The sequence below is a fragment of the Ornithorhynchus anatinus genome, chromosome 4 (genome assembly GCF_004115215.2).
Source record: "Ornithorhynchus anatinus isolate Pmale09 chromosome 4, mOrnAna1.pri.v4, whole genome shotgun sequence".
In the NCBI taxonomy this organism is placed as follows: domain Eukaryota; kingdom Metazoa; phylum Chordata; class Mammalia; order Monotremata; family Ornithorhynchidae; genus Ornithorhynchus; species Ornithorhynchus anatinus.
Genome location: NC_041731.1, coordinates 103561954 through 103582793, shown reverse-complemented (window position 1 = coordinate 103582793; position 20840 = coordinate 103561954). Strand labels below are relative to the sequence as shown.

The following is a 20840-nucleotide window of genomic DNA, read 5'->3' as shown; positions in this document are numbered from 1 at the left end:
TCTAAAAGCATCACTTTTCAACTCGTTTTTCACACCAAGCCAAAGAAGTACCCTTTGCACAAAAATCTTACATCACAATGGCAAAAAATGTAAACTTCTTCTGCAAATCACATAAATACTACAGTATCTGACTCAAAAGTCATTATTTATAATTACAATGCAACCTAACGCTTTACACCTCAAACTTATCTGTTGCCTGGGTTTGAAATGCTACATTACTTTGTAACATGGAACCACTGTCCACTTTTGTTCTAGGAGGAAAACAGTTCTCGATTCATCCCTGATCAACAATAAAGTCCACAGGTAATAAGAACACTAGAGAAATAGATCTGCCTCCCATGGTAAAATATGAGAAAGGGAAAGAAAGCAGGCCTCGATAGCCATTCGCTTGTGACCGTAACCATCACGGCAGGCCCAGGAGCTCGAGTCAGGAATGCGCATTTAATAATTAATAAGAATTATGGTACTTGTTAAGCGCTTACAATGTGCCAAGCACTGTTCTAAGCGCTGCGGTAGGTACATGTCAATTTGGTCAGACACAGTCCCTGTCCCCCACGGGGCTCATAGTCTAAGTAGGAGGGAATAGGATTTAATCCTCATTTTACTGATCAGGTAACTGAGGCTCAGAGAAGTGAAGGGACTTGCCCCAGGTCCTCCGACTCCCATCGGACACGGGGATGCCATCAAGAGGGTCTCTGCAAGGAGTGGTATTCGACTTGTTCATCAGCAGTGACTCTTGTTTTTTTCCTCTTTTGACTGCCACCCAGCACAGAAGCCTTATTTTGTAAAAAGATAATTTCAAATTCATAATTATCTTACGTGCATCCCCCCACGTTACTTTGAAAGAACCACAGGGTCTTTTTGAGAAATGTGTAACAGTTGACGTCCAGCTATCTTTTGGAACCTAGAAACCAAAATGTGCTTTCAATTAAAAGAAGAAATTTGTACAGTGGGTCCACACTGTTTTACTGTAGGGTTCATGTGGTACTTGTAGCTGCTGGAACTGGTTTCTTTTAGTGGGGGGTGGGGTTGAGAGAAAAAAAATAATCAACATCGAAGCATTTTTTTAAAATCAAAAAATGCATGCAGAAAGAATTACATGGACTTTGCAAGCAGACGTATAACACGATTCAAATGCTATTTTTTTTGCCTAGGCACCATGCTTCTAGGACAAAACAAGATCTGGGCAGTTAACCTTTCTAGCAGGTTAAGCACTGGTCCACTCAGTTGTCGCGCTTCCCCGCTGTCCGGAGAAGAGGCTTCCAAGTGCCTGTTTTTAGAGCACGACGTTCATGATTTGAAACTACTCTTGCGGCTGGCATCGCTTCGCGGGGCGCCATCTTCGGATAACACCGTAGTCGAGTTCTGGTACAGCCCAAAGTAAAAGATCTCTTACAACGATTGGCCAAAGAGACTCCCTTTGATGGGGACAAGTGTCACGCCCTAGAGATAAAACACAGAGGTTGGTTGGTAGGGGGAGGGAAGTCCAGAGCCCACCAGTCGATCGTACACGTCGAGCGCTCACTGCTGCGGAGCTCCGTACCGAGCGCCACTACGAGCTGCTTTTGGTACACACCGTCCCTTGGTCGATGCTGTCTTCCATGTACTGACTGGTGGTGTCGTTGCTCCTGCTGTGGACAGTGGACGGGAGGCGGGACGCCTGCCTCTTCCGGGCTTTGTCGGCGGAAAAGCAGCAGATCATCTTCCTCATGGTGCTGTACATCTCGTCGTCCTTGTAGGAGTAGATGATGGGGTTCATGACGGAGTTGAGCAGGGCCAGCAGGAGGAACCACCGCTTGACGTGCTGCACGCCGCAGTGAGTGCAGTTCAGACCATCCAGGAGCAGAACCACTAGACCTGGGGTCCAGCATACCACAAAGGCACCTGCAGAATGACAGCCACAGAGGGTTCATTCATTCGTTCATTCAATCGTATTTATTGAGCACTTACTGTGTGCAGATCTGGGTTCAGATCTGCATCTTATTTCCCTGCTGTTGGCACGGTCTAGTGGATAACAATAATAACTAATAATAACAAACACAAGTATTTGTTAATAATAATGTTTGTATTTGTTAAGCTGTTACTATGTGCAGAGCACTGTTCTAAGCGCTGGGGTAGACACAGGGGAATCAGGTCGTCCCACTTGGGGCTCACAGTCTTAATCCCCATTTTCCAGATGAGGTAACTGAGGCACAGAGAAGTTAAGTGACTTGCCCATAGTCACACAGCTGACAAGTGGCAGAGCTGGGATTCGAACTCATGACCTCTGACTCCAAAGCCCGTGCTCCTTCCACTGAGTCACTATGTGCCAGGCACTGTAATAATAATAATGATGATGATGATGATGATGATGGTATTTCTTAAATGCTTACTATGTGCTAGGCACTATTCTAAGCCCTGGGATAGTTGCAAGTTAATCGGGTTGGACGCAGTCCCTGTTCCCCATGAGGCTCACAGTCCCAATCCCCATTTTACAGATGAGGGAACTGAGGCACAGACAAGCCAAGTCACTTGCCCAAGGTCACCCAGCAGACACTGTAGTAAGCTCACTGTAGTAGCATTGTGGTGGACAAATCGGGTCGGACACAGTTCCTGTTTCATGTGGGGCTCGCAGTCCCAATCCCCATTTTACAGATGAGGGAACTGAGGCACAGAAGGGAATTGACTTGCCCGAGGTCACATAGCAGACAAGTAGAGGAGCCAGGATTAGAACCCATGACCTTCTGACTCCCAGGCCCATGCTCTATCCACCACGCCACGCTGCATGGGGCTGGGAGTCAGATGGACCTGGGTTCTAATCCAAGCTCTGTCACCTGTGGGCAAGTGGCTTTGCTTCGCCCCTCTAGACTGTAAACTTGCTGTGAGTGGGGAATGTGTCTGTTTATTGTCATATCATACTCTCCCAAGCGCTTAGTTTAGTGCTCTGCACACAGTAAGCACTCAATAAATATGATTAAATGTTTAGTGAATTCTCTGTGCCTCATTGACTTCATCTGTAAAATGGAAATTCAGACTGTGAGCCCCATGCGGGACAAGAGACTGTGTCCAACCTCATAAGCTTGTGCTTGTCAGTGCTTAGAATAGAATAGAATACCACAGTGCTTAAAATAGGGCTTGACACATAGTAAGGGCTTGACACATAGTAAGCGCTTAACAGATAGCATCAGCAGCAGCAGTGGGGAAGCAGCACAGCATGGGGAATCAGTAGGGCCCAGAAAGAGAAAGAAAGAGCCCAGGCCTCAGAGTCAGAAGACTTGGGTTCCAATCCCAGCTCTGCCCAGTGCTTGCTGTGTGACCACAGTTTCCTCAACTATAAAATGGGGATCAAATACATGTTCCACCCTCTACTTAGACTGTGAGCCTCATGTGAGACAGGGTCTGTGTCTGACCTAATTGACCTGTATAATAATAATGTTGGTATTTGTTAAGCGCTTACTATGTACAGAGCACTGTTCTAAGCGCTGGGGTAGATACAGGGTCATCAGGTTGTCCCACGTGAGGCTCACAGTTAATCCCCATTTTACAGATGAGGTAACTGAGGCACAGAGAAGTTAAGTGACTTGCCCACAGTCACACAGCTGACAAGTGGCAGAGCCTGGAGTCGAACTCATGACCTCTGACTCCGAAGCCCAGGCTCTTTTCCACTGAGCCACGCTTCAGGACTTAGAACAGTGTTTGACACAAGTAAGCACTTAAATACCACACAAAAAAGCACAGGCCTGGGAGTCAGAAGGACCTGGGCCCTAATCCCAGCTCTGCCACTTGTCTGCTGCATGACCTTGGGCGAGTCATTTCACTTCTCTGTGCCTCAGTTACCTCATCTGTAAAATGGGAATTAGGTTGTGAGCCCCATGTGGGACAGAGACCTCGTCCAACTGGATTACTTTGTATCTACCCCAGTACTTAGAACGAGTGCTTGGCACACAGTAAGTGCTTAACAAATACCACAATTATTATTATTACTATTATATGCTCCAAATAGCCTTCTTCAAATGCATTCTTTAGTCTGGCTATGAGAGAAATTTGCCAAATTGAAAAAAGAAACACTGCCAAAATAAGTTTGATCAGGCACTGTATTTCATAAGTTCTAAGTGAAATAGTTCTGAATGTCAATAAGGAGAAATAGAACATTGTAGAGCTTATACTTAAATTCAGGCAAGTTTATTTGCTGGACCTACTCAAAGAGACAGTCATACTACTCAGAGAATAAGCACTTAGCCGTAGCAGCATGAACTAGTGGAAAGAACATGGGCCTGCAGAGTCTGAGGACCTGGGTTCTAATCTCTGCTCCGCTACTTGCCTACTGTGACCTTGGGCAAGTCACTTAACTTCTCTGGGCCTCAGTTCCCTCATCTGAGAAATGGAGATTAAGACCATGAGCCCCAGGTGGATCGGGGACTATGTTCAACCTGATTATATTGTGTCTACCTCAGTGCTAGTACATCGCCTGGCACAAAGCAAGAGATTAACAAATACCATTAAAAATAGCATTTCAACAATCTGACTTTGCCTAATTAACTATGTGTGGTTTCTGTTAAGCACTTGCTATATGTGAAGCATACTATTAAGCACTGTGGTAGATAGAAGGTAATCAAGTTGGACATATTCCCTGTCCCACAAAGGGCTCGCAATCCGTGCAGATGGAAAACAGGTAATGAATCCCTATTTTACAGATGAGGAAACTGAAATATAGGGAAGGTAAGTGACTTGCCCAGGGTCACCCAGCAGGCAAGTGGCAGAGTGGGGATTAGAATCCAGATCCTCTGGCTCCCAGGCCCATACTCTTTCCACTAGGCCACACTGCTTCTCTGGTGCTCTGTTGACAAAGATGATCTGTTGAGTTACAGAGAATTTCCTGGTATTATGAAAGACTGATTCCATCGTGGCTTCCAGGGAAGAATGTGAACTTCCTATTTCTTGACTGTTTCTTTAAAACTCAAAGAGAAAGGGGCTAAACTCCCAACATAACCCGCTTGAGAGAGAGGAAGAACTGAAATTGGCATTGCTTTTTCAAGTGCAACCCTAAAAGGGAGATGCTTTTCTTCTTCAGGTTTCCATGGTCACGTCTCAATTTTGGGGACAGATAGCTAAATTAGCTGCCAGAAAAGATGCTTTGGCTCATTTACTCTTGGAACAGTTCAGTGACGTATCCGTCTACATGGATGGAACAGTGGCCCTTGCAATTTCACTGCATAACAACATAAATACTTTAGCCCTGAGGGAAAAAGAAATCTGGAATGGCTCAGTCAATTTCTACCCAATCCCACAATACAAATCATTTTTTAATCTAGAGGGCTCCTCTTTGAGACAAGCATGATATGGTCTGAGAAAGGCTTACCATGCACTACAGCCGGAAATGATTTTAGTACTTCTCCAGCCTAACTCAAACACTCTCAATTAGGAGACCCTGACCCCTTACAGCCATCCAATCAATGTAGACAGTGTTTGTCAATCAACCAAGAAGCAGTAAGCACTTAACAAATACCATAAAAAACACCCAGCAATTTTTGAGCACGTGTTTGCAGAATACTCAAAAGCTTCAGCTTTGAGGATATTTGATGGGACAATTGTACTGATTTACACCGAACTAAGATTAAATGTAAAATGAATCATTGCCACCCTAAATTCAGAGGCTTCAAAGGAAAACATGTGTACAAGTTGGCCAAGATCTTTGGCTAGGTCTCCAAAGGCCCAGGTCATCATGGCTGAACCAGATTCTCAAACAGAATACTGGCTAAAGATTTGATCAGTATTACAATCTGGGAAGAATACCAACAGAAAGAGGCAATTAAGGCTTACAGACTGCTATTGAAAGCCATTCAGGATTAAGGCTGCAAATACAAAACTTGATTGTCTGATTACAAAAAAACCCACAACAAACTACTTATAATGCGCTTGTTAGATGGATTTCCCTAAGAATGTTGCTCTGGAGTAGGGGACGGAAAGGTTTTTATGCCAAATAACCACATATTAATTCACTCTAGCCTCTTTTTTCACACCAGGTATAGCTTAAGTAGTAAGACAGTGATTTCACCACATGGAAAACTTTTTTCCAGCTGAGACCCAGACAGGAACCCATGAAGGAGTAGGGAAAGAGAGCACATAGTAGGACTCAAACAACAGCCAAGTGAGCCTTCTTCCTTTCTGTGTCACCTATACACTTGGGTCTGTGACCTTTAAGCACTTTGATATCTCCCCCTGCCAATATATCCTTATATCCGAGTAGGAACATGGCATAGTGGAAAGAGCATGGGTCTGGGAGTCAGAAGGTCATGAGTTGTAATTTCGGCTCTACCGCCTGTCTGCAAGTCACTTAAACTTCTTTGTGCCTTGATTACCTTATCTGTAAAATAGGGATTAAGACTGTGAGCCCCAAACAGTGCTTAGTACAGTGCTTGGCACATAATAAGTGCTTAACAAATACCACAATTAATATCATTATTATTATATCCTTATACTCTACTGCTTTCCCTATCTGTAATTCATTTTAATGTCTGCCTCCCTCACTAGATTGCAAGCTCCTTTTATATATATATATATAGTATATATATATATATTTAATATATTTATTGGTATTTAATTTATTATTAATTTATTTAATATATTTAATGGTATTTATTAAGGGCTTACTATGTGCCGGGCACCGTACTAAGTGCAGGGGTAGATACATATCAATCATGTTAGACTCAGTCCCTGTCCCACATTGGGCTCACAGCCTTAATCCCCATTTTACAGATGAGACAACTGAGGTACAGAGAATGAAGTGATTTGCCCAAGGTCATACAGCAGGCAAGTGGTGGAGCCAGGATTAGAAACCAGGTTCTTCTGCCTCTCAGGCTCGTGCTCTATCCGCTAAGCCAAGCTGCGCTGTAAAAGTGCTAAGGGTAAGGATTTACTGGGTGAACATTCAAGAGAAAAAAAAGATGTAATCTCTGACCTCATTTGAGTTTACAGTTGAATGCTGGAGAAAAGGCATAAATTGTCCAATGAACCACACCAAAGAGCCCCTGGAGTGTAGATGGCCCTGAGAGGGAATCTCTGCATCATTTCTGGTCAAGGGTGGGGCTCATTAGGATTTCCTATGATTCCTCTTCCAGGTCAAAAAACCAGGGACTTTATTTTCTGTGCCTCTTCAAGATATTCCCAACCTGCCATTTTCCCCAAAGTGGTATAACTGGACTCTCCCCACTTGGCTAATTTCATAATATCTTTGCACCTCATAGAGGTCTTCCCTAACTAAGCCCTTCTTCCCTTTTCTCCCAGTCCCTTCTGCGTCACCCTGACTTGCTCCCTTATTCATTCCCCCCTCTCAGCCCCAAGCACTGATGTACACATTGGCAATTCTATTTGTTTATATCAGTGACCATCTCCCCCTCTAAACTGTAAACTCATTGTAGGCATGGAACATGTCGGTTATATTGTACTCTCCCAAGCACTTAGTAGAGTGCTCTGCACACAGAGCGCTCAGTAAATACTATTGATGGACCGACTGACTCACAGGCTGAGCAGAGTTCGCTGAGAAGCAATGGGGTCTGATGGACCGAGTATGGGTCTCAGGCGATCTAAGTTCTAGGCCCCTTTTAGCCACGGTTCAAACAAACCGAGAAGTCTGTCAACTAAGGATCTCAGCTGTTGGTCGTTGGCCCAAGAGGCAAGCCCAGTGGTGTTCCGGGGGAGAAAGGATTAGAAAAAAGCAAACAAGGGCAGGGCATTTCCCTTAGTCCTGGTCTACAATCCAAAGCAGAGTGTTGAGCAATTATATATGTGCAGCCTACAGCCAAACCAGATAATTCCAGCTTTGAAGAGGAAAAAAAAAATAATTACATAATAGGACATGGAAAACAACTAGTGGACTAGAGTAACCCCAAAGGAAGAGGGAAGGAGTAGAATATTTCTCATTCAGTGGCCTGACTTTCTTATCCGGAAGTCATCAGCCAGTGCTGATTTTCTCTACCCGGCGCTCTACCCGGCCTAGACCAGCATGGCGTAGTGGATAGAGCACAGGCCTGGGAGCCACCTGGTCATGGGTCCTAATTCCGACTCCACCACTTATCCGCTGCACGCCCTTGGGCAAGTCATTTCACTTCTTTGGGCCTCAATTACCTCAGCTGTAAAAAGGGGATTGAGACTGTGAGCCCCACATGGGACAGGTGTTCAACCTAATTGCTCTTATCCAACCCAGCGCTGAGTACATTGCCAGGCACATAGTAAACGCTTAACAAATACCGCAGTTATTATTATTTAAGAGTGACCCACTTGGGAATTTTAGTTCGGATAAATATTTCAGTAAGACATTGATTTTTTTGGCCTTTGCAGTGCTACTTGGCAACACAAAACATTAATTTGCTGCCTGAAATGTTGATATGCCTAATCAGATCTTGTGTTGTGAGATGCAACATGGCCTGGTGGAAAGACCACCGCCTGGGAGTCAGATGACTTGGGTCCCAAACCCAGCTCCGCCATTTGCCTGCTGTAGGAGCTTGGGTAAGTCATTTAACTTCCCTGTATCCCGGTTTTCTCATTTGTAAAACAGGGGAAAAATACTTTCTCCTCTCCCTCTTAGACTATGTTTCATTGTCTCTTAACGACTGTGACCAACCTGATTATCATCTATCATCTATGTTTAGTAGAGTGCTTTGCACACCCTTAAGGGCTTAAAAATGCAACTATTATTATTATTGTACTGTCCATGATTTGGGACACGACTTCATATATGAAAATTTAATTTCCAAACGTTTGGTGGCATAAGTGCCACGAAAAAGCCTTGTAAACAATAAATTGTTTTTTAAATGGGATTTTTGGTGGATGTATTATATAGACCTTGCCTCAGCAGTAAATGAGTAATGTTCTCAAATAGGAGGTCATACTTTAAATATGCTCAGGATCAAAACAATCTTACCACCCCAGTCTGTTATTCTTTGTTTTTTAGTCCAAGAAAAAAATACCAGCGCAAAAACGATAATACTAACCTCACAAGCCACAAGGGCTGCTGACTAAAATAGAAAATTACATCTCTACCCAAAAAATGACACTGTGGACTCAATCCCGAAGAAATTTTAAAGAAATCTCCACATTCTTGTGTTTAAAATAAGAAGTATCCTTGGTCAGGAGGATGAGTAGATACTACCAACCATACATGTAGTTCAACATTAATATTTGTTCAATCGATAAACTGAGAAATAATTAATTTTCAGGTTGAGTATATACAAATGTTTAATATGCATGGTACTTTAATAAAGATCATTAACTTACAGTCATTAACTCTGATGAATAACTTTGTGTTCTAACTTAAATATTAAATCGGAAGCAGTGTGGCCTAGTGGATAAAGCATGGGCTTGGAAGCCAGAGGACCTGCGTTCAAATCCTCGCTCCACTGCTTGCCTCCTGTGTGACCTTAGGTACCTTGCTTAACTTTTCTGTGCCTCAGTTTCCTCAACTGCAAAATGGGGATTCAATATATGTTCTCCCTCCTACTTGACTGTGAATCCCATGTGGCACAAGAACTGTATCTGGCCTGATTAATTTGAATTTACACCACTGCTTAGAAGAGTGCTCGAAGCAGAGTAAGGGCTTAAATAGATATTATTAATATATATCTACATATATCTGTAGATATATTTCATATTTTAAATGTAGGATGGATGCTGAGGGACAATGATGATATTGTAACCAGCCTCCTGCTGTCACTGTGGAAGAAGACATTGGGTTGGACAGGGCATAGAGAAGCAGCATGGCTTAGTGGATAGAGAACAAGCCTGGATGCCAGAAGGTTGTGGGTTCTAATCCCGGCTCTGCCACTTGTCTGCTATATGACCTTGGGCAAGTCACTTAATTCCTCTGGGCTTGGTTCCCTCATCTGTAAAATGGGGATTAAGACTGTGAGCCCTATGTAGGATAGGGTCTATGTCTAACCCGATTATCTCATATCTATCAGCGCTTAGAACAGTGCCTTGCACATAGCAAGTGCTTAACAAATACCATTATTATTACTGATCTGATCCAAGTAATGACATTTATGGCCTTATGTCTTATATAAGGGGAAGCAGCGTGGCTCAGTGGAAAGAACCTGGGCTTCGGAGTCAGAGGTCATGGGTTCGACTCCCGGCTCTGCCACTTGTCAGCTGTGTGACTGTGGGCAAGTCACTTCACTTCTCTGGGCCTCAGTTACCTCATCTGTAAAATGGGGATTAACTGTGAGCCTCACGTGGGACAACCTGATGACCCTGTATCTACCCCAGTGCTTAATACAGTGCTCTGCAAATATTAAGCACTTAACAAATACCAACATTATTATTATTATTATTACTATTATAAGAATTAGAAAAAACATCGTTACATTTTTTTCTTCACAATCCACGATATTTATTGAACACTTAATATGTGCAGAGCACTGTATCAAGAGCTTATAAGAGTATACTTCAACAAAATCCTTGCCCGCAAGAAGCTTACAAAGAAAACAAGTTCACAAAGCAAGGAAGTTTTCAGTCTCTGTGCACAATAATGCCTTTCAAATGGAAAGATCAGAGGAACGTGAGGCTTTGTAAATAAATCATGATTCATTTAACATTGCAGTAGCCAGACTCGCCACTTATGACGCTACTAATTTCATACACTTGCCATGAGTTAGTGGTCAGATCTGGAAAATAGCAAATCTTGTTGCCAAAGGTTATGGTTTAAGACTTAGCGGAAACGTAAGTCACACCAGAACTGTAGCTCAGACTTAATTCTAGGGCTGGAAACCGTAGACTGCATAATTATCAACACAGCCTCCCCTCTTGAAGAACTTTACATAGAAAACCAACTAACAAAACCTTTCTACCAAGCAAGTGGTAGAGTCAGGATTAGAATCTTTTTCTTTATAAAAAAAAACGGTATTTGTTAAGTGCTTACTATGTGCCACGTACTGTACTGCACGCTGGGGTAGATACAGATAGTCTTTGGACACAGTCCATGTCCCAAATGGGACTCCATTTTGCAGATGAGGTCACTGAGGCCCAGGAAAGTGAAGGATCTGCCATCTTCAAAACCCTTTTGAAATCACATCTTCTGCAGGAGGCCTCCTCCAATTAATTTCTAAACTCTCAGCTTTATATCCCCTCACTCTCATTTCAGCACTTCGTAACATCTCTGCCCTTGAGTGTTCGCCTTCCCCAACTCCTCAGAACTTACGTACATATTTTTATCCTCTATTTCACCCTCCTATCTGTTATTTATTGCCCTCCATCCCTCAAATCCACCAGACCACAGCTCCACCCGCCTTCAAAGCCTTCCCAAAATCCCTACTCCTTCCCAAAGCCTTCCTCAAATAATTCCTAAATAATTCCCAGGTCAGGCCAACGACTATTCTGAGTCCTCTGTGTACTCTCCTTCTATCCCCAGCAGTGTGGCTTGGTGGAAAAGCACAGCAGTGAGAGTCAGGATGCCTACGTTTTCATTGAGAAGCAGCGTGGCTCAGTGGAAAGAGCACAGACTTGGGAGTCAGAGTCTAATCCCGCCTCTGCCACTTGTGAGCTGTGTGACTTTGGGCAAGTCACTTAACTTCTCTGTGCCTCAGTTACCTAATCTGTAAAATGGAGATTAAGACTGTGAGCCCCATGTGGGACAATCTGATTACTTTGTACCCCCCGAGTGCTTAAAACAGTGCTTGGCACATAGCAAACGCTTAACAAATGCCATCATCATCATCCCAACTCCATCAGCTGCCTGCTTGTGTGACCTTGGGCAAGTCACTCTACTTCTCTGGGCCTCAGTGACCTCATCTATAAAATGGGGATTGAGACTGTGAGCTCCATGTGGGTCAGGGACCGTATTCGACACGACTGACTTGTATCTACCCCAGCGTTCAGTACAGTGCTCGGCATATAGTAAATGCTCAATAAATACAATTGATTGATCCAAGGGCAGGGCAGGATCAGGACTGGAGCTGTAAAGAAAATTACAATACACGAGGATGCTCCTGGTGCCACCACATTCAAACTTATTGCAGGCTCACCTCCTCCAAGAGGCCTTCCCTGACTAAGACCTCATCTCTTCTTCCACTCCTTCCATGTTGCCCTTGATCTTGGATTTGCTCCCTTTATTCACCCCTCCCTCAGCCTCCCAGCACTTACGTCCATATTTATTTATACCAATATCTGCCTCCCCCTCTAGACTGTAAGCTTGTTGTGGGCAGGAAATGTGGCTACCAACTGTATTATACTGTACTCTCCCAAATGCTTAGTAAAGTATTTTGCACACAATAAGTGACAGAAAAGATGTGATTGCGTTTGTCACTGAAGTTTGTCTCTGTGTCAAGCTCACTGGGAAGTTTCAATTATTTGTAGCTGAATTGTACGGTCCAAATGCTTAGTGTGGTGCTCTGCACACAATAAATAAGCGCTCAAATAATACGATTGAATTAATGAATGAATGAATGTGTCAATAAATAGGGCCAGGTTCTCTGACTCTGAGCCACTAGGCCACACTGATGGTTGGTGGTTTAGATGGTTTAGAAGAAGCGTGGCTTAGTGGAAAGAGCCCGGGCTTGGGAGTCAGAGGTCATGGGTTCTAATCCCGGCTCTGCCACTTTTCAGCTGTGTGACTTTAGGCAAGTCACTTCACTTCTCTGGGCCTCAGTTACCTCATCTGTAAAATGGTGATTAAAACTGTGGGCCTCACATGGGACAACCTGATCATCTTGTATCTACTCCGGCACTTAGAACAGTGCTTGACATATAGTAAGCCCTTAAATACCATAATTATTAATTACAAATAGGTTCTGTTGCCAAGGGAAAGAAGGAGGTCAAATTGGAAACATCCCAATTGTAGCTTGGTGAGGGAATGATGATGAGAGCTCTGTATCACTCCTTTCTTATAATATAACCTTTTCCTATAAGTTAGCTCACACTATTTACCAAAATTTATTTAACATGGTGCTATCTTTAATATTTAAGTTTTATAAATTTTTCAGGCTACAAAAATGGTAGTTTCCCAAGTGATTTGCTGTTAGAAAGAATTATGTATCGGAGTAGGCGATGCAAGTTTTCTTTCCAACTCAAGTCTGCAGCCGGTCTTAAAAACCACCCTCCAGAAGCTCAATTTCTATCTGCATCTAGGCCAGAACTCACTCAGTCTCCATGTCTCTGTGCCAGACAAACACACACACACACACACACACACACACATTTTTCTGCCCTACAATTCCACTTGGGGGAGAAATACAAGAAGTAGAGTGTCAAGGAGTGTCAAGGAGTGTCAATACTATTGAATGAAAAGGAGGAAAGAGTGTACTGGGATCCTGAAGTTTTACCAGTAGGATTGCTGCTGAGCAACTGCTATTTATAGCTGGAGAAACTGAGGCATGAAAAGATTCAGGATTATGCCTTGAGTCAAAAATCAAACCATGACCTTTTCCTGGGGCAGAAACAGGAGAGTGTAATGATATAATAAGAATGATAATTGGGGTATTTGTTAAGCATTACTATGTGCTACGCCCTGTACTGAATACTGGGGTAGATTCAAGTTAATCAGGTTGGACACAGCCCCTGTCCCACATGGGGCTCACGATTTAAGGGGCAGGAGAACAGGTGATTCTAAGGGAAGTAGTGTAGTCTAGTGGAAAGACCTCGGTCCTGGGAGTCAGAAGACCTGTGTTCTGATCCTGGCTCCACCACCTGCCTGCTGTGTGACCTTAGGCAAGTTTCTTAACTTCTCTGTGCCTCAGTTACCTCACCTGTAAAATGGGGATTCAGTACCTGTTCTCCTTCCAACTTAATCCGTAAATCTCATGTGGGACAAGGACTGTGCCTGACTCAATTACCTTGCATCTGCCCCAGTGCTTAGAACAGTACTTGGCACATAATAAGCACTTAAGAAATACCATCAATAACAGGTATTTCATTCTCATTTGACAGATGAAGAAACTAAGGCACAGAGTAGTTAAACCCACGGTCACCCATCAGGCCAGTGACAGAGCTGGGATTAGAATCCAGGTCTCTGGCTCCCAGGCCCATGCTCTTTCTGCTAGGCCATGATCAAATCAGTCATATTCATTAAGCACTTACTGTGTGCAGAACACTGTACTAAGCTCTTAGGAGAGTAAAATCAGCGTGGCTCAGTGGAAAGAGCCCAGGCTAGGGGAGACGTCATGAGTAAAAAATCCCCGCTCTGCCACTTGTCAGCTGTGTGACTGTGGGCAAGTCACTTCACTTCTCTGTGCCTCAGTTCCCTCATCTGTAAAATGGGGATTAAGACTGTGAGCCTCATGTGGGACAACCTAATGACCCTGTATCTACCCCAGCGCTTAGAACAGTGCTCTGCACATAGTAAGCGCTTAACAAATACCAACATTATTATTATTAAAATACAACAGAGTTGGCAGACATGCTCCCTACCCACCACAAGCATACAGTCTGGAGAGGGAGACAGAAATAAATAAATTGTAGATAAGTACAAAAGTGCTATGGGGCCAAGGGTGGGGTGAATAAAGGGAGCAAATTCAAGTGCAAGGGCAACACAGAAGGGAGAGGGAGAAAAGGAAATGAGGACTTGGTCGGGGAAGACCTCTTGGAGGAGATGTGCCTTCAATAAGGCTTTCAAGGCGGGGAGGGTGATTGTCAGATACAAAGAGGAAGGGGCTTCTAGGCCAGAGACAGGATGTGGGTGAGAGGTCGGCAGTGAGATAGATGAGATTGAGGTACAGTGAGAAGGTTGACATTAGAGGAGCAAAGTATGGGGGCTGAGTTGTGGTGGGAGAGTGGCAAGATGAGGAAGGAGGGGACAGCGGGATTGAGTACTTTCAAGTTGATGGTAAGGGGTTTCTGTTTGATGCAGGAACCACTGGAGGTTCTTGAGGAGTGGAGAAACATGGACCGAACCTTTCTGTAGAAAAATGATCCGGGCAGCAGAGTGAAGTATGGACTGGAGCAGGGAGAGACAGAAGGCAGGGAGGTCAGCAAGAAGACTGATACAGCGTGGCTCAGTGGAAAGAGAACGGGCTTGGGAGTCAGAGGTCATGGGTTCAAATCCCAGATTCACCACTTGTCAGCTGTGTGACTTTGGGCAAGTCACAACTTCTCTGGGCTTCAGTTACCTCATCTGGAAAATGGGGATGAAGACTGTGAGCCCTACGAGGGACAACCTGATCACCTTGTATCCCCCCAGCACTTAGAACACAGAGCTTTGCACATAGTAAGTGCTTAACAAATACCAACATTAGTATTATTACTCAAAGCGGGATAGGATAAGTGTTTGGATTAATGTGGCAGCAGTTTGGATGGAGAGGAAAGGGCCGATTTTAGCAATGTTGTGAAGTGGTGAAGTTTGATGTAGCGTTACAGTTGAGGCAGGAAATCCTGATGCGAACAACAGATGAGAGAGAGAGTGTGTGTATTTGTGTGTGTGTATATACACGCCCGTGAACGCATTTGTGTGGGTGAGGATGTTGAGACCATGTCTACGTAAATTGGGGAAAAGCACATGTTCCTGTGCATGTAAACATGGGAGAGACATAAAGGATGAGTAAATTTTACCAAAGGTGATTCAGATGGGGAATATACAAGACGGAGGAAAGGTGGGAGGGGGAAGCCGGAGGGTGTAAAAAGGGAAAGTCAAAAAAGGGAAAAAACTCTTGGGATGTGATGTAGTCCAAAACCCTGAGAAGGTTCCTTGGAGCTCAGCTACTTATTTCTATTTGTAGACCCCACTTTCTTCACCCCACCCTCGGCCCCACTGAGGGTAGCACTGACAACTGGGAGGCTGTGGAAATAAATCTCCTTCATGAGAAGTGACAATAAACTGAGCCGAGGGGGGCGGGCCGGGCAGGAAGAGAGGGACTTGGGGGCAGGGGGAAGAGAGTCATGGGGTCTAATCGCGACTCTGCCACTTGTCTGCTGGGTGATCTTCGGTAAGTCACTTTATTCCTCTGTAAAATGGGGATTGAGACTGTGAGCCCCATGTGGGACAGGGACTGTATCCAACCCGATTTGCTTGTATCCACCTCAGCATCTAGTACAGTGCCTGGCACATAGTAAGAGCTTAATAAATACCATAATTATTACCTATGGCAGTCCCCACCTTGACGTGAATCTTTATCAACAAGGCCTGGGTGCTATTCACCAGTGTTTAGATGCCAGAGTAATTCAGACATGATGAGGTTCTCTAGTGATCAGTGATCTCATTTCATCCTCATAATATCCCCGTGAGGTAGAAGAGGCAACTATTATTAATCTTAGTTAAGTGATGAAGAAACTGAGGGTCAGAAAGGTGAAGTGACTTGGTCAGGTCATTCGACAAGGAAAGCGCCAGATCAAAACTAGAACTCAGATCTCCTGACTCTCAGCTCCATGGTCTCTCCATTAGATCATCAGCAGAGAATGCCACCAGATGGCATATCCCAATCAATTTCCAAATTGAATTTTTATATCAATGTAACAAATGAACTCATTCGCCAATGGCTCACTGTGATGCTTACATACTGGCTAGATTTGGTAATCAATGATATTCATTGAGCAGAGCCCTGTACTAAGCACTTGGGAGAGTACAACAGAGGTGGTAGGTATGGTCCCTCCCCACGACAAGCTTATGGTCTAGATGGGGATTTATTCCATTTTTACACTGTGGTGGAAGTCCCATCTTGTATGTGGTTCACAATCTTAAAAGGTAGGGAGACTAGATATCTTATCCCCATTTTATAGATGGAAAAAAAGCTCCAAGAGGTACAGTGACTTGCCCAAGTTTACGGAGTGGACCAGAGATGGAATCAAAATACAGGTCTTCTGACTTTCACCTACACTTAGGGTTCTTCTTATTAGTATTATTATCATTATTAATATTAATTATATATTACAATGGCATTATTAGATCATTAACATTACTTGTATTAATTATAGCATTAATAATAATGATTATGTTAATAATAATGGTACTTGTTAAGAGCTTACTAGGTGCCAAGCACTGTTCTAAGCACTGGGGTAGGGACAAGTTAATCAGGTCAGACATAATCCTTGTCTCACATGCGGCTCACGTTCTCAATCCTCATTTTACAGATGAGGGAACTAAGGCCCAGAGAAGCTAAGCAACTTGCCCAAGGTCACACCGCAGACATGTGGCAGAGCTAGGATTAGAACCGAGGTCCTTCTGAAACCCGGGCCCATGCTCTATTCACTAAGCCAAACTGCTTGATTAGGAGGACCTATGGTAGCCACTGTGGGCTAGAGTCACCCATACGGACTACCATGTTTGACACATAGTAAGAACTTAATAAATACCATTTAAAAAAAGATTGTACCTGGCGAGTTTCCAGTACTCTACCAGTTTTGGCTATGGGAGAGAGTGTCAAGCAGAGGCCTACCCATTCCGTTCCTAGCTTGGGTAGTGGCTAGCGAGTGGAGGGCAATCTACTATGAGTTAAAACTCACCTGTGCTGGGCAACAGTGGCATGGAAGAGAATCGAGGGAGGAAACTCAAGTTTACAGTGCGGAGGAAGGCAGTGGTAAACCACTTCCGTATTTTTACCGAGAAACCTCTATGGACACACTACCGGATAACTGCAGGTGGAGTGGGGAGTTGTGGGAGAGATGTGTTCAACTTGACAGTGTAAGACAAGCTTTTCATCCTCTCCTTTTTCTTTCTTCATTCTAACCAAATTCTACCCCTTAGCTCCCCATCTCCTAGCCCACGAAGGCAAAGAAGCAGCTTTATCCTGGTTGTGCCATAATCTCACCAACCTTCCTTGACCATCACTGCCGTCCTCTTGCTGCCCCACAGAAACTGGGAATCCTCCCCTCTACACTACTGAATTCTTAGCCAGGTGGCCATGCTGTCATCACTCTGTCGTCACATGGTGTCCCATCAACGATACCCCATATTGATAACACCGGGGGTGCTACGTATTAATCAACACCGAGAAAGCCTCCCAGTGTCTTGTCTGACTGGGAACATGGATCTCTATGTTCATTCATTCACTCAATCATATTTATTGAGCACTATACTAAGCTCTTGGGAGAGTACAATATAACAATAAACAGACACATTCTGTCCTCCAGATGGAAAGGTTAAAATGTCCCGCCCCAGCATATTTCCTCCAGAGCCTCACCACGGAGCTCGACAAACACTAGAAAAGTGACTCACAAGTGGTGCCGAACTCTCTGGAGTCTGTTATACAGTTGTAAAGTAAGTGGTGCAAAAACAAGCTCAGAAAGGCGCGCTGCACGCACAGCAAGGGAAGTCTGCCCACACTCCAACTAAACTTGGACAAATCATTTTCTAGGCCTTTGGTCGTCCAAAGGTTAGACCTCGGAATAATTATGGTACCTGTTAAGTGCCAGGGTTGATACAAGTTAATCAGGTTGGACAACAGTCCCTGTCACATGGGGGCTCACAATTTTAATCCCCATTTTACAGATGAGGTGACTGAGACCCAGAGAAGTTAAGTGACTTGCCCAAGGTCACACAGCCGGGATTAGAACCCAGGTCCTTCTGCCTCCCAGGCCCATGCTCTATCCACTAAGCCACGCTGCTTCTGGGAACTGCTTGATCTCCTCAATTCATAGAAATCCTCAGGGCAGACTTCCCTTCGCTTCTAGTAGAAGCAGAAGTTATGCAATTAATAATAGTCAGCTCTGCCCAGAGGAAACAGATACCGTAATTAAGAGTCACACTGTCCAGAAAGCAATCCAAAGAGACTATAGATTACTGGCATTAAAAACAATGCCTTTATTTGCCCTTTTTCTGTCTCAGATTAATCCAAGGAAGTTTGGCCAGAGAGTTGATTGTAAATCCAATTTTATACACATTTGCTAACCCCATCATCCAAAACACAACCTTCTCTGGTGCAATAAAGGCAGGTTGGAACAACTCACTGTGTGTCTTTCATGCAAAAGAATGGGAAATTATGTTGTGACTTGCACACGCTGGACTTGTTTCTTGCCTCTTGACATTCGCACGTTAAAATGAAGCATCTCAACAAAGCAACCCTAGATTAAGCTAATTTTTTTCCCAGAAAAAATGGTCTCTGTTCTTTTTTGCTTTTTCACTTCAGGTAAACTAGGCATTTCAATCAATCTATGGTTTTTACTGAGTTTCTTACTGTGTGCAGAGCACTGTACTAAGCACTTGAGTACAATACAACAGAGTTGATTACTAAATTACATTAATAAATCAAAATGTGAAAAACACTAATGAAAACAACTCCATAAACTATGAATCAAGGGTAATAATGAGCAACTAAAACCAAAATGATATTTGTATTGAGATCAAGACCCTTCCTAAAACCTTTCTTTAAATGAACACTTACCTCTAAACTAGAGACCAGATTATTTACTGTGAGCCCTGTATGGGACAGGGTTTGTGTCCTAACAGGTTACCTTGTAACTAAGCCAGGGTTTAGCACAGAGCAAGTGCTTAAATATCCGTTATCTACATTTATTGGTCAAAATTGTGAGAAATGGCTATACTGAGATGGTAGCTTTGAAGAAATTCCTACCAAAAGAAGATCACCTTAAAAAAGTCTTTCAATTTAAATATTAGTGCCAAAAGGATTTATTGAGCCTGACAAAGAGTCTATAGTATATGTGTCTAAAGCAAAAGAAAAGAAGATTATCTCTGCTCTTGAGAAACAAAGGACAGGCAAAAGTTAATGAATATAAACAATAACGTCAATTTTTTTTACGGTATATAAATACTTACTGTATACCAGGAACTGTACACAGTCCTTGTCCGACATGGAGCTCACAGTCTTAATCCCCTCTTTACAGATGAGGGAACTGAGGCACAGAAGTTTAGTGACTTGCCCAAGGTCACACAAAAGATAAGTGGGTTTCCAACTCAGATCCTTCTGACTCCCAGGCCCATGGTCTAATCACTAAGTAATGCTGTTTCTCATATTATATTCTGTTTCAGTCCTTTAACTGGGGTAAAACCTTGGGCAACTTGCCCCCTTTAGGAAGTAAGGAAGGTAAAATAAATTTTAGTTAAAAGGCAGCAGGTTTGAGGGAGACAAACTTCCTTCCCTTCCTTCAGCACAATCCAAGTGTGACAGACAATGAATGCCTCTCCTCAAGCTGATTCAGAGACCAGGATGGGTTGGTGATGTGCTTCATCCAGTTTTTGACCATTTCTGCCCCTGGGTGGATTTTATAAGGATTTCCTAGATCCTCTTTCCAGCGTCATAGAACAAAAGTCAAGACCTCCCACATGACTTATCGACATGCCCTATTTTTCCCCCCCCAGAAAATCTTTCTACCCAACAGGCTTGGCAAAGCTTCTTTTGAAGAAAAGTGGTTTAAAGTGGAAAGGTGAGAGAAACAAAGGGGCCGGGTTGCTTGGAGAATCGTGGTGTCAGCAGCACATTCTCCCCCTTTTTTGTAATGGTACTCATTAGGCACTTACTATGTACCAGACACTGTACTAAGCACTGGGATAGAAACAAGATTAATCAGTTAATCATCTTTATTGAGTGCTTACTTGTTCCAAAGCACTATACTAAGCACTTGTGAGGGTGTAATATAACAGAGTTGGTAGACATGTTCCCTGCTCACCATAGGCATACAGCCCAGAGGGGGAGACAGACATTAATGTAAATAAATAAATTACGGATATGGACATAAGTGCTCTGAGGCAAGATAATCAGGTTGTCCCACATGAGCCTCACAGTCTAAATCGGAGGGAGGAGGAGTTAATCCTCATTTTAGAGATGAGGTAATTGAGGCACAGAGAAGTTAAGTGGATAAAGCACAGGTCTGGGAGTCAGAGGACCTGGGTTCTAAACCCCGTTCCCCAACTTGTGTGCTTTGTGACCTTGGAGAAGTCACTTAATTTCTCTGTGACTCAGTTACCTCATCTGTAAAATGGAGGTTAAGGC

General features: G+C 43.6%; 1 protein-coding gene across 2 annotated transcripts in view; it reads right to left on the bottom strand.

The window, feature by feature from the left end:
• Positions 1-750: 750 nt before the first annotated feature.
• Positions 751-20840, bottom strand: part of LPAR3 (lysophosphatidic acid receptor 3) — a 54957-nt gene continuing 34867 nt past the window's right edge. Inside the window, exons 3-4 of one of the 2 annotated variants that reach the window (XM_029061946.2) lie at positions 1577-1884; positions 751-1443 (exon numbers count right to left, since the gene is read on the bottom strand). In XM_029061946.2, coding sequence (XP_028917779.1) covers positions 1393-1443; positions 1577-1884 — 359 coding nt within the window. In that variant the 3' untranslated portion in view covers positions 751-1392. Of the gene's footprint in view, positions 1885-20840 lie in introns of both variants that reach the window. The other variant, XM_029061947.2, reaches the window with a different exon arrangement.